Raw genomic sequence first — 13647 nt, 5'->3', positions numbered from 1 at the left:
TATGTGGATGTATTTACATAAATATGTTGTGGATGTACATAAAAACATTGGTGTGGGAGTGTTTTCATTGCCTCTCACAAGAAGTTTTCTTAACTTTCAGAATGGCTTCCCTGGAACTAATTTTTTTTTTCCCTCTCGGTATTTGTTGTAAAGAGGCTTCTAATACATTGAAGTGGCTGTTGCAAAACTTGCATGATTTATTAACATTCCTGATGTGCTAGCTACAATGTGGGCTGATATAAGATGCATTTGTTCTCTTGGCTTGGATCTGCAAAACAAAAGACAATTGCTGACTTTAAAACTGTATGCTTACATAGACATAGAGAAATGGTAAGTCTTATTTTGTGCTTTGGTATTGCATTGTAAACAGATAATTGTTCAAAGAAATATAACTAGTTCTTAAAGCTAAAGTTATATTTTTAAAATGTACTGTAATTTGAGAATTACAGTGTGTTTGACTGCCTAGCAAAGCCCAAGAGTGTATTTGGACAAGAAATAAAGGAAAAAGTAAAATTATGGAAACAAAGTAAGATTTCCAGGGCCAATGGAGATCTGAAACGTAAGCTGCACCTTGGAAAACAAAGCTTGCATATATTTCAGATTGCAATAATCCTAATTTATTTCAATTACAAGAAAAAAAATCTTGTAAAGTATTTTGTAAATTGTGCTTCAAATACTCTCTTGATGTTTCTGTGACAATGTTCATTTAAACAACTCATCAGTAATGCACAGCCTGTTTCATAGGGTTTTCTCTATGCAGTGGAGGGATGTGCTTCATTTTCCTGTGGTGTTTGATCTGTGTGTGTGTAATGAACGTAGAACCCCTAAAGCTGATCATCACGTCTTCTGTTTCTGGGTAGAGGGCCAGCAGTAGCACAGCCTGGCTGTTTTGGTGTCCTGTCAGCAGAGAGTCTGAGTTTAAAAAGATGAGTTTTAGACCTGAGGAGCATATAAATGTTCACATTTTTGGGGCTTACTGATCGGAGAGTCAGAATGGGAGGATGGTGTCTGCGCTGCTAGATGTGTGCCTCTGGTGTCACGTCATTCACATTGACTGCTTAACTGAAGAAGAAAACTTTGCTAATCTCTTACTGGTTCTCTGAGCCCCCACCTCATTCCTCCACTAATGGCAGCAGCTTCTCATTGGGGGATCTCATAGTGAACTTCCGTTACTAAAGCAGGTTGGATTTCTTAATGTACCTCTTATACATTAAATTCTATTAATTACTAGTAAAGGAAATAAATTAGATTAAAATTGGCCATTGACTAATTAACCTAAACTATAATTAACCTATTGCTTAGGAAAATAAATGTTTCCTATAGCTGAGTGTTCCTAGCCTTTTTCATTAAACCTTAGGTTTGATCAAAAGATAAATACTGAGAATAAAAATACAGTATAAATTAGGAGGTTTCTTGGATGTTTTTACTGACACTCTTGCAGAATCAATGATTTATCGCTGTGTGAAGAGTCCCATAAAGTAGAACATTACTGGAATTATCACTAGCATCCTTCTTTCCCCACATTACCTCTTCCCTTGGTTCAGTGGTTTTAGGTCTGCTGGGTTTTGAGCTAGTACGGAATGCCAAATGTGGGGTTTCGATGCAAGCAGTGAGCTGGTTATCACCACTGAGAGTAGGAAAACAGCCTTAAAGTCAGCGTTAGCGTTCTTTTGCAATAATATAGAGAAGATGTTGGGAAGATGAAGTAGTCTCAGTTTTTGTTTGGCTGTGTTTTCTGTCTGGAGATCTTGGAATTCAAGCGTTTCTTCTCTAACTTCTGGATCCTGAACCTAAAATCATCTGCGCTTGTGAATACTGCAGGTTTCTTCACTATGTTGTTGATAGCTGATGGATACATAGATCACTTACAAGCACTGTGGATTATGAGAGTATAAATCTGTAAACTGTTCATATTTAGTTGTTTTTGTACTGTAATGTCATTTTACTGCTGCTGTACAGGACAGGTAATATATCCCTGCTACATAATATTACAATACTATCATACGCTTACAGTTCTTCTCTATTAGCACCAGTTACAATGTTGGCATACCTGCTGTTTAACTTGCCCCATGAACTTACCATATCACCGTGCTTTGTTAACATGTTTTAGAATGGGATGTATGTTTTGCACTTTTAATGAGAATTACTATTTAATACTTTAACACTTATTAACTTCACGTTGTTTCAACAGCCTTGGAAACAATTCAGCATTTTGTATTTCATAAACACTTTCATAATAGTACATTGATTTTTGTCACTTTATGAACAAAATCCTATGTTTTTACTCCTAGAACTCCCATATGTGTCTTGAACTCAACTCTTATGTAATGGTCCTCTATTTTTGTCTTGGTTATAGGATATAATTTGATGACATAGCAAACTTTCTTCAGTACAATTTAAAACTTTTGCATTTATATTGTGGAGCTTTAACGATGCAGCTCTAGAAACCCAGTATTTAGAATACACATTGTCAATGAACCAGTTATGAACTCTTGTTGTAATACAACATATTAGACCACTTTCTTTAGGCCTGTAGCCCCAAGTGCTTCTCCACACAAAAAAGCAGGTGAAAACTGTTTTGTTACTCAAGCGTTGCAGTTGTTCATGTCTCTGCTTACTGTGCACTTTGTGGAAAATGTATTCAGGCTTCTTATATGTAAGCATTACACATAAAGGTAATGTAGGCAATTCTAGCAGGTGACACGTAGTTTTTTATCACCAGCAAGAAAGCTGCTGTATGCACATTGACTGTAAATCAGGTCCAGACTTTGCTTTTTCATGCCCTTTTTTTTTTTCCTTAAAAACAAGGGTGTGTTGCTTAACACTCTGAAATGTTTCCAAACCTTTATTGACTGATTCAAGTTCCTTCTAGGGTGTACAAAGTGTTGCTGTTAGCAGAACAAAATTGTTTCAGAATATTATCTTGGAAGTTCTATGACTCATGTTAAGAGAGTGACAAATTATTAAAAATGTCCTGGAATCATTACATTACTGTCTTTATATGTATGTATTTTTGCTCTGAGAGATGAGTGTTCAGCTATATGAAGAAATGTCTTTTAAGAAAAACTCCATTCTCCCAAGTTGGGTAGTTGCAGATTGGACTACAAGATAAATGTCTCTTGTACCTAACTAAGTATATATTTGCAAACAAAACTTAAGTTTACATATGGTCATACTTGTCTGTTTGCACATATATCTGTATTTATGGATGAAGTGCCTGCCTTGATGTAGTTATACATTGCTTTCAGTAGTTTTTCTTTGAGAAAGACAGTATTTTTTTTAAGTTGGGGGGTTTATACAGAAAAAAATAATCCTATGCCATATTACCAATTATTTTACTACCCTCATGCTGTGGTGAATGGTGGTTTAAAAAAAAAAATTAGGGTGATTTTGTATCATTGTTTGAAGTCATACTCAATACTGTGGAATCCTATTATACAATGTTGAAATATGGGTATAGCTAGCAAAAAGGGAGGAAAAAAAAAATCTAAAATTAAGGTATTGGCAAACGCTACAGATTTAAGGTGTGAAATTGTAGCCTTTCAGTAAGACTGTGTCTTCAAATGAAGGCCTAGGAAATGACAGCTTATCGTGTGCCAAGGCAGTGAGATAAGGGGTGTCAGAACTGATCAGAAAATTATGTAGCAGGGTTTGTGTCCTGTCGTGTGTGTCGTTCCCCCCCCCCCCCCCAAAAAAAAAAAAAAGCCATAGTAGTTGAGAATCTCTTCACGCTTGTGAGCGAGTTGCTAGGAAGATATGTCAAAATATGGTCAAAATATGTAATATGGTGTATCTTTTGACATTGTTGTTCATTGTTAGACATCTAACAAATATGTGCATGGATGCAAATATTTTTGATGTATACAGTTGTAATCGTTCACACAAATTCTAGTTACAGCTCTAAACAGTATTTAAAGTTAAGAGATTAACTGTGTTAAAAGATTTCAAGTTATAAGAGCAAAGGTATTCCGTGCAGATCTTGCTATAAATATTATTTGCACTGCATTACTTAAACACTGTTGCTAACTTTGTTTCTGGAAGTTGGATTAAAAACCAATGGGGGACATGGTAATTGCAATTTAAATGGTGAAAAGATGCAGTTCTGTCATGGCAATTGCTCATTGTTTTGTCTTGGTCCTCTGACATCATTGTCCTTGTCTTTTTCTTGTCTCTGCTTTCCCATTATGCCATTGGCAAGGAGTTGAGAAGTTAGTCCATTACTTCTGTGATAAAGCGTGGTACAGTACAACTTCAGATTTCTTCCCATCTCCTCCTCACGCATTTTCACTGTTGCTTTTTTTGCCTTATGCATGATGCATGTCTATCGGAGATGTGCATGCAGTTCTCAGATTTCTCATTGCTTCACTTCCCTCGTTCCTCAAAATACTGCAGGGAGAAAATGTCTTTATTTCATTCTACAGAGGTATTACATAGGGAATCAAGATGGGAATTGAGGTTAGAAATACAGAATAACCAAAACAAAACTGAAGATAATTTTAAAATAGTGATATTGCAATAAATATTACTGTCATGACCATATTGATTTAACTTCTTTATCAGTATAACATACTGGTCTCAGTGTTCCACACAAAGCTAATACAACCTCAGTGGTTCAGTAACTGTGTAGTAATGGTAATCCTCTTTGTGGGTATGTTGTCATTTTTCTCTGGATGATCTAACAGCCAGTTTTACTTGAGAGAAATAAGAGAAAAATCTCTTTAAGTTAATGTGGAAGAGACTGTAATTTAGTAATTTTGATTGGTGCATCAATACATGCAAGTCTTTGAAGCTCTTGCTGGTACAGAAAAGGCTGTTTCTTTGTTGTGCAAAAAGGGGCATGTGCACAAAACGTTTTGTCTAATGTACTTTCAATTTGGGGAGAACTAATTTTCTTCACTTAAATTGTACTTGAAATGTTTTAGAGTCCAACTTTACATTTTAGGAGCATCCCAAAGGAAGGCAGGTGTTTGTCCACCTGAATATTTTCTTTATGGCACAAAAATAGAAGTCTGGTTAGCATGACAGTCTACACCAAATCATGATCTGTCCCACCCTGAAATATTATCAAAAGTGCACTCAAAGCAATGCAGATGACAAACTTTTTTTAAGACTTCCATGAAATAAAATACTATGCCTAGACAGTGGAATGCTTCTTTATCTTTCTATTCCCTCTCCTTGTGATGGAATTCACCAAGTACTAGCCCTTCTGCTGGCTGGGTTTTTGAACAATAACATGGTCATAATTGGTTAAGACTTCCCTAATAAAAGGAAAACTTGTGTATAAGGCAAAGATGTAAGCTGTAGATGAAAATAATGCAGTTTTCAGTGTTAGATACCTTGTGAACTGTTACTTGCATAATTTGAAGTGGTGTTTTTCTGCTTTCAGTGTCATCTTGAATATTAATGAATGTAGCAATTTGAAGAGATTAAAATCTGTAATCATGATAATTGGAGAGATTTTGACTAAGTAGAAATACAAAATTAGAAAACAGTACAGTATTTAAAACAACTCAGCAAAGATGATGCCATAGCTTTAGCGTCCTTATAATTCTGAGCATGTTGTTGTTTTCTACCTTTGAATTGCTAACTTTCTGAATACTAAGCTGCTTAGACTGTTTCAGGTTATGAAGGATAGTGAGGAAAGTATGTATTTGGTTATTTTTATATTTAAAAATGCAAAATTGTCTAAATAGAAAAGCTCAAATAATACCTAGTTTTTGTCAAAAGAACTCGAAATAGCATTATTGAAAGTTTGATTCTTTGCTGTATTTCAGATGGTTTTGTTTAACTCAACTTTCCATACAAATTTAGTTTCTTCTGTAACTTACAAATTTTTCATTTTGCTAATTTAGTATAACTAGGATTATTTGACATAAAGTTAGGATTTGTAATGCCCAGATTAGATATTTATCTGCATTTAGACTGGCATTTAGAAACCCTTTCTAGGTGAGGGGAAAAAGTTTTGACAATTATTTTTACATATTAGGATTTGACACAATACTGTTTGCTATAAACATACTAATTTTTGACTTCAAGTAGGATTAGAAAATTTGAATTATTTGTTGAAGTATTTGTATGGGAATTGAGTATATAGTGCTTTGGTTTCTGCACTCATTTTTAGCAGTTTTGGTTTTGCAGGTGAGGTCTCAAATCAATAAAACATTTTGGCTAACATCTGTCTGTCAGCTCGTAAGCTGGAAGGCTAATGACTTCTGTAACCCATTACATAAACACTGAAAAATGACAAAAGTGTCTGGAGGATTCATTTTTTTTTTTTTTTAAGCTGTAATTCTCTTAATGTATTGAATTGTTAATCGTGTTTAGTACTTCCTTCCTGTAGGATTGCTTGGTTAAGAAGGATTCACAAAGTTAAGCTAGTTTTGGTCACGTAAGGAATAATGTTTTGATACTCATTTGACACCATTTCAAAGGCTTTTTTTTTTTTATTCTCCTCCTCCCTCTTTCCAAAACAATTGTATTCAGGCTGCTCAACATATTTGCACTTACCTGTCTATCACTGGTCCAGCTTAGATGTTGCCTTTGCTTATAGGTAGAACTGGTATATTCTAAAGGGAAAAACTGCTAGTAAATCAAAATTAGGTTGAGAAACCTTGATATTTCTCTCATTACCATTTTTTTCTTGATGAGGAATTTTGAGGATTCAGTTTTCAGTAGTAATCCTGCCAGGGAAGAGCTTAAAGAATCCCGAGACGTGCTGTCGTCCTAGAAATGTAACAGGACTTTGGCATGCACAACTATCATTACGTTCTTCTTGATGATTCTTAGAAGAGCTAAAAAGGCCAGAAAATAATTGGCTTTTTCATTTAGAATTTGTGAATAATTTGAGAGTGACTGAAGTGACATTTTTAGTCAAATCTGTTAGACAAACATTGCTTCTTTTTTACTGACTATATTTCACTAGTAAACAAATATTATAAGCCTGTTTACTATATACATGCAATCTATCAATTGGTAAGAATTCAAGTAGTTTAGGGTTAAGACTAGCTTGTAGTAGTTCAGTTCCCCTCCTTTATAAAGAAAATGAGAAAATCGTCCAAACTTGAAACTTGCTAAAACTATAGTTTAATTTTTAATAGGTTTTGGGTTTTGCCATGAATTGCAGAATTTTTAATAATTCTTCCAAGATCTGTATACAGGTTGCAGGTCTGGGATGTGTTTGTGAAGCTAGTGCACACATTAATCTTTAAAGTCTTTTTACAGGGAAGAGCAAAGAGAAAATAGAATGACCCAGAAGAGGTACTGGCAATTCTCTTGTCTGATACATGTCTGATCAGATTGTATCTTCTGATAAAATGTAAAATCTTGGTTATCGATGTAGTAGTACGTGATCCCTAGCTTCACATGTACTCTGTTGTACTGCTTTGTTGCAGATGGTTTCTTTATTAGCCCATTTGAAATCCATTCAAGATAAAACAGTTACCTAAGTCTAGTCAGTAGCCTAATTACAACATACCTGTATCAAATTTTCTGACCTCAGTGAGGCGAGGGAAATGCACTGTAAATTCATGTGGTCCATTAAACTCCTTTCCTGCCTGTACAGTATAGAACATTGATAAAAGGTTTGGGATAGTTAACAAGTATGCAGTGAATAGAAATTAAAAGATGGATACAGTCTGATAGCTGTTGCATTTGTTTATTAAGCACTTGAATCAGAATTGATCAGTACTCATGTGCCATGCTTACGCTGTCCTGCAGATTTAGGTGAAACCATCAACCATGCCTTTTTCATGTTTCTTTTGTAAGCTAATCAGTTTCCTTTTTGTCTTTATGTTGTTGTGTATTTCAGTGCTAGTATAATTTTTTCCACTTAAGTTACAAGTCACATTTGTACACGTCCCATGAACCATCCTGTTTTGCCAAAGTCAAAGTTTTGATTTAAAAAAAACCAGATGTACAGCCCTTATCAAGCATCCAGTCAGCGCACGTTGGATTTGGAATGTTATCTGGTGTTTTCTTTGCCTAATATATTATTGTATTCTTTTCTCTTTAACAGCCTCAAGTACTACAGCCTTCCAGCAGCCTTCCCAGTTCCACAGACCTCGCCCAGGGAAAACTAATAAAAATGCCACATATCGAGGCCCACAGTGAATACGCTAAACGTGGTCTGCATGAAAATAGCAATCATCAGAATCAAAATGCTGCAAATGTCTCTCTTACAAATAGCCTGAATGATGTAAACACTTTAATGAGCATACAGTTAAACATAAGAGATGAGAATGAATCGTATTTGGAAAATTTGAAAAATAAAAATACCGAAGACCCTGGAGAGGTGGCTAGTAATAAAGAAGGTACATTACCATCTCGTTCCTGTTTTCAGACTTCTACACGAGCTGATGCTAGAGAGATGCAGACTGAATTAGCTGTGAAAGGTCAACCCTCGTTCACAAACCAGGCTTCTCGGCCAAAGACTTTAAGAATTGCAAAGCCCCCAAATGCTTTAGTGCCTCCTACAATGGCCGTTCTTGCAGGATCTGCAAATCATTCCGCTGCTTCCAAGGAACCTGAGCTTCTACCATCAAGTAGTTTGACTCGGCTACAGCCAACATCTGGTCAGGATAACCTAAAGGGTAAACAGAGTCAGAAAGTGTCTAAACTTCGCCCACCAACTATGTCTTTTGTTAAGTCTAAGCAAATGAGCAGTCAGAAATCCACACCAGTATCTGCAGAGCCTCAAAACACCTGTTTGAAGACTAACATCCCAAAGCCACCGGTACAGAGAAAGGAAAATGTGCAAACACAGAATACCGGTTTGCATGCTGGGGATAGTTTGCCCTCTATTCGGCATTCCCGCCTCCCTAAACCAAAGACACATTGAGAACATACCTGCATCTCATTGAACAATGCCATACATTAAAATACTTCCTATGTATTGACTGCCTTTGAGGCTGCTTTATCTACAGCCTGCAAATCCTGAGTGAATATTAAAAATAGCATCTTTCTTTAGTGTTTGCATACTCCATCCTGTTATGTTCTGAGGCTCAGGTTATGAGCTGTGCAGCTTCTCTTGAGAGTGTTTTATTATATCGTAGGTCTGTATTGAAGATTGTATTGCCCAGTGATCTTAGTAATTAAGCAAATACTGAAGTCTGTGGTGACCACGAATACCAGAATGCTGCACTATGTATTTCAGGATGGCAGAAATAATTTCTTACCTCTGTTGATTTGAGTTATTAGACAATTAAATTACTATTCAGTTTAACTTCTTGGTTCTGAGTACTCATTAGGTTAGAGTGGTGGAAAATTAGACGTACTAGCAGATGTTTTATTGGCCATAATTCTGACTCTGTATTCCAGAGGCCTATGCAAAAATCCTTGTATTTATCTCAAGACTGACATATTTAATGTTATTTAATCTGATGCGTTGGGTGGGTTGTGTTGTTTTGTTTTGCTGTAATCTGAAGTTGCTCTGTTCTTTATTTATCCCATTCTCACTGTTCACAGACAATAAGCAGATTTCACAGGGTGAAATGAATCTTCTCTCTTAAACGTCATCATTTGTTAAAAGATTGTGGTATGTTTTTATTGTGTTGAATAGACACATTACCGGGTAGATTCTTGAAACGCAGTGCTAAGGATACTTGTGCAAAACCTTCCAATACAGGCTCTTATAAATTGGTAAGTAGGGAGCCTCTGGGAATAAGGAGCCCATAACACCTACATCGAGGTTGCACAACATGCATTTTAATTAATATTTTTAAACTTTTATTGTACTACTTGTATTTATTGATTTCTGATTATATCGAAAGACTCTAAAGTACCTGACTTGAAATTTTGCACAAACTCTGCCATATATGTAAGGATTTGAAACTATTTTACAGAATAAAACTTGTATTAAAAAACAACTATTTAAAAAAAATAACCCCACTTATTTGCTTTGAGCAATCCTATTATGTCCTAATCTAGAGCTGGTACTCTTAAGAGTTTTTCAGAGATGTGTATTTTGGTTTTGGGTTTTTTGTAAATTTTCTTTTGTAACTTCTAAAGAAGTACATAACTGGGAAGGAGCTTTTTGGGGAAATAAAGAAAAAATTTTTCTGCTCTCTAGGAGAAGTACTTTTTCTGAAATTGGTCTGGAAATATATGCCCATCATGGTGCAGCTATGGGACCATGACACATGTGCTGTGAGTTAAATATATGCATATTCAGTGAAACTTTCCAGAAGCTTAATGTTATGTCCCATCTCCAATTCTTCCCTTCTTTGCCATCAGTCTCTCTTGGATGTTACCAACTTTTTTTTTCTGTTCTTGAATTGGTTTTAAAATCAGCAGCAGAAGGCTGTTACAATAAATTCATTCAAAATCTGTTCCTGAACAGCATATAATGTCAGTAAAATGAAACATAGTAATAGTTTGTTCTAGGCTTTGGCTATAGGATGTTGACATCTTACAGTATTTTCTTTGAGAGAATGAAAGTGAATAGGTATAGACATTTCATAAATAAGTTCAATAATCAACTTCTGTAATATAAACCATGTAACTAGGGGTATCCTGATGGATACCTTAGTTGGATGGGAGAAGAAAAAATATAATCATCTCACCTGAATTTCTCAGTACATAATTAATATCCAAGAAGGTTTTTGGATTCGTCACACTGTAAATTCTTTTAAGTGACAATGAAGTGGAAAAATTAAAAGCTTGGGGGGAAAATGGGTAGAGAGGAGGTTCTATTTCAGAGCTGCTTATATCAATCTGAAATAAGAGACCTGCAGGACTTCCTGTTAACTGGGGCAAAGACAATGTAAGCAAGAAGTAACAAGGGTAACATTAATTGTTACAGTTGATATAGGATCAAAATAACTACAATTTGAGATTGCTGTAACAATTATTCTCCAGGAAGAATTCTTTCTTTCCTTGAAAAGCATTGAATTAGATGGCCTTCAGTGTAAGCATTTACTTTTGATAAGAAAAGAAAACTGACTTTTTATATTCCCCAAAACTAGCTCCGGGCAGCTAACTGTGTTTCTCAGGAGTTTAAAAACTGCTGAGGGAATGATCGGATTTCTGGTTCGTTTTCTGGTCCATATAGATTTCTATGGAAGGTGGTTTTTTTTTAAGTTTACTTTCCTTGAAGAGAAGCTGATTTTGTTTTTAGTTGTATATGATTTTGTGTAAAAAGATGATTTTCACTTAATGCTATTGACAGAGATATTTCACCATGAGTTCTTTTGCTACTTATTCTGGAGGTATCACCAGCCTGATTTAGTGATGTTAAAATTTTTATGTTTACATTTCAAAGTATAGATATCTATCTGTCTGCACCTTTACTGAAAATTAAGGAAGGAAGCAAAGAGATGATCAGGGTTTTCATAAAAAGAAGCTAGTTCTTAACTTTTTTTTTCCCCAGAAGAACAAAAATGTATTTATTCTGTGGGGTTTTTTTCTGTGTTAAAGGAGCATAAGTAGATTATATTCTTTGTTATAGCGTTTCCCCATTTTGTTCTGACAGATTAGTGAGACATTGAGCTGGAGACAGCAGGGTTTGATCACGGATGAGACAGATGCTAGCCTGAATTGTATTTGTATTCAGCTGCTAACCTCGCATCCCTCTAAAGACAACTACATATTTTGGCTCTTCAGACTTTGCCAGGGAAGGCTCTGTTGCATGTGTAGTAAGTCCAGAGTACGAGCAAAGCCTGTCAGTAGATGGGCAACTGGAAGAGAGGTAGTGAAGTGAAGTTTGAAGCTTCACTTCGGTGAAGGACAGGGGTTGGGGGGGAGATGGATAAGAGGGCGCTGCGTAGAGCTTGTCAAATGGGATTAAGTATTTTCAGGTAACGTATCTACCTTAGAGAAGGTGCAGTTATATCATCAGTACTGGTGCAGATTATCCTAAACATGTAAATTAAAGGATTTGATATCTTCAGGGTTTTTTTAGGTTTCTAAAACTGGTTTATTGCCATTTTTTTGTTTTTGATTTCTCATTCTTTTGTGCAATATTCACAAAAGTATTAAACTACTGTTCAGTATTTGTGTACAGAGGCAATTACGCATTTTAACAAGTGAATAAACACAAAAGAAAAAAACAGAATTGCACTTTAAATGAGCTTTATTGCTTGGAGTTGTGCCTAAAATAATCTAGATGCCTCCTGCTGTGTGTGGCTTTTGTTTGAAACTAATTTCCCTGCTAGTGTTGCTGTTTCTAAGGTATCTTCACATCACTTTCACAAAATTGATACGCACTCTAGCATGTTTAAAAATATTCATATAGTGTACTGAGTTTTTCTTGTGCAATGTCTTTAATTTAACTGTGGAATTTTAACACTGATGATGCAGCCAGATTATTACCTTCCCCTTCCCCGACGCTAGCACTTCCTACTGCCAATCAAGGCCAATGGTAAAACTTCCCTAGGACTAGCATAACCCTTAAAGAATAATGTTCCCAGCATATCTTTTTGTTTGAGAAAAGTGCAATATTATCTCTTAGACTTTCTTGAAATAATCACAAAGGCCCTGAAAATCCAAAATGGCCCTGAATTTTTCATATAGTTCCAAAAAAAAGTGGGTTCCTCAACTTAAATCTCATAGCAGTGAGGCTAGACATAGCAACTAGACTGCATCATAGGTCAGTAAAATTAATTTCATCCTTGATCTAAATGCTGATTTGTTGTAACGATGCTAGAAAACTGAACACCATTTGCGTGATTTACTTTGTTTGCATGTCACAACCATATGCACATTCTAAAGTGTCATACTCGGGTAGGTTGCATGTTGGGGGGAAAGTATTTCTGTTTTTGCACAGCACATAATCCTCTTAATATGGACATTTTTCTTGCCATACAAATGGAAATCCGTTCTTGAATTGGGCTTCCATAGCTATTCCTTATCTCGTTATAGTGGCTTTTTCTGAGCAGAGTGGATTTAATACATGATCCTGGTGGTAGGTCTCAGTATAGTTAGCTTACAACTGTGCTATCAAGGAAATCCAGTCACTGTTGTGGTAAAGCTGCTCACTGCCTACTTAATTGTAAAAGCACCACAATAAAAACAATATAATTCCAGTGTCAGTGAAATCTTAAATTCAATACTAGCTAAAACAAGAGGTACCCTTACTATCTGCTTTGTTGTTTTTATTTTTTAACCCAGGCCAGAGTAAATACTGTATATTGGAATTTGCTTGTAAAGTTGATTTAAAAACCTGTATGTAAAAATTCTTTCCTCAATGTTGCTCTAGTGAATAAAAATAAAAGTCATAATTCTAATAAGTATCTATTTCTCCTGACTGTTCACTTTGTTGTCATTGACTCTGCAGAATTACAGGACTGTAGACAGGAAATTTTGGGGGAGGGGGAGATTATGCTTATGCTTACGATGTTTTCTCATGGAACTGTCTTTCTCCAACAGACTTGCAAGAGTTTAGCATGAGATTTTTTTTTTTACTAAAGAAAAAAGAGAAGGAGGGGAAAAAAAAAAGACACATAGAAAAGCTAAACATTTTAATGTATTGTTTCCAGATGAACAAGGACTGATGTGGCTAGTTTTTAAAGGTATGTTACTTGATCTCTAATGCATAGTTGAGGAGAGAAGAGTATTTCATAGAGTTTTCTTATGTAATTAACTAGTTAAAATTATTATCATAAGAGATTACTCTGAGGAAGTTATTTCCCCACAGGAGTCCAAAACAAAGCA

The 13647-nt window shown here is 35.5% G+C and overlaps 1 protein-coding gene across 8 annotated transcripts in view; it reads left to right on the top strand.

Moving 5' to 3' along the window:
- CCSER2 (coiled-coil serine rich protein 2) overlaps positions 1-13214 on the top strand; it is a 76620-nt gene extending 63406 nt beyond the window's left edge. For 4 of the 8 annotated variants that reach the window (XM_075505266.1, XM_075505265.1, XM_075505267.1 and 1 more), the window contains one exon: positions 8015-13214. In XM_075505266.1, the coding sequence (XP_075361381.1) occupies positions 8015-8836 (822 nt within the window). In that variant the 3' untranslated portion in view covers positions 8837-13214. Of the gene's footprint in view, positions 1-4198; positions 4239-8014 lie in introns of all 8 variants that reach the window. The other 4 variants (XM_075505270.1, XM_075505268.1, XM_075505272.1 and 1 more) reach the window with 2 other exon arrangements.
- Positions 13215-13647: the final 433 nt, after the last annotated feature.

This window comes from Mycteria americana, chromosome 6, assembly GCF_035582795.1.
Source record: "Mycteria americana isolate JAX WOST 10 ecotype Jacksonville Zoo and Gardens chromosome 6, USCA_MyAme_1.0, whole genome shotgun sequence".
In the NCBI taxonomy this organism is placed as follows: domain Eukaryota; kingdom Metazoa; phylum Chordata; class Aves; order Ciconiiformes; family Ciconiidae; genus Mycteria; species Mycteria americana.
The sequence above is the reverse complement of the archived record's forward strand: the minus strand, read 5'-3'. Positions and strand labels throughout refer to the sequence as shown.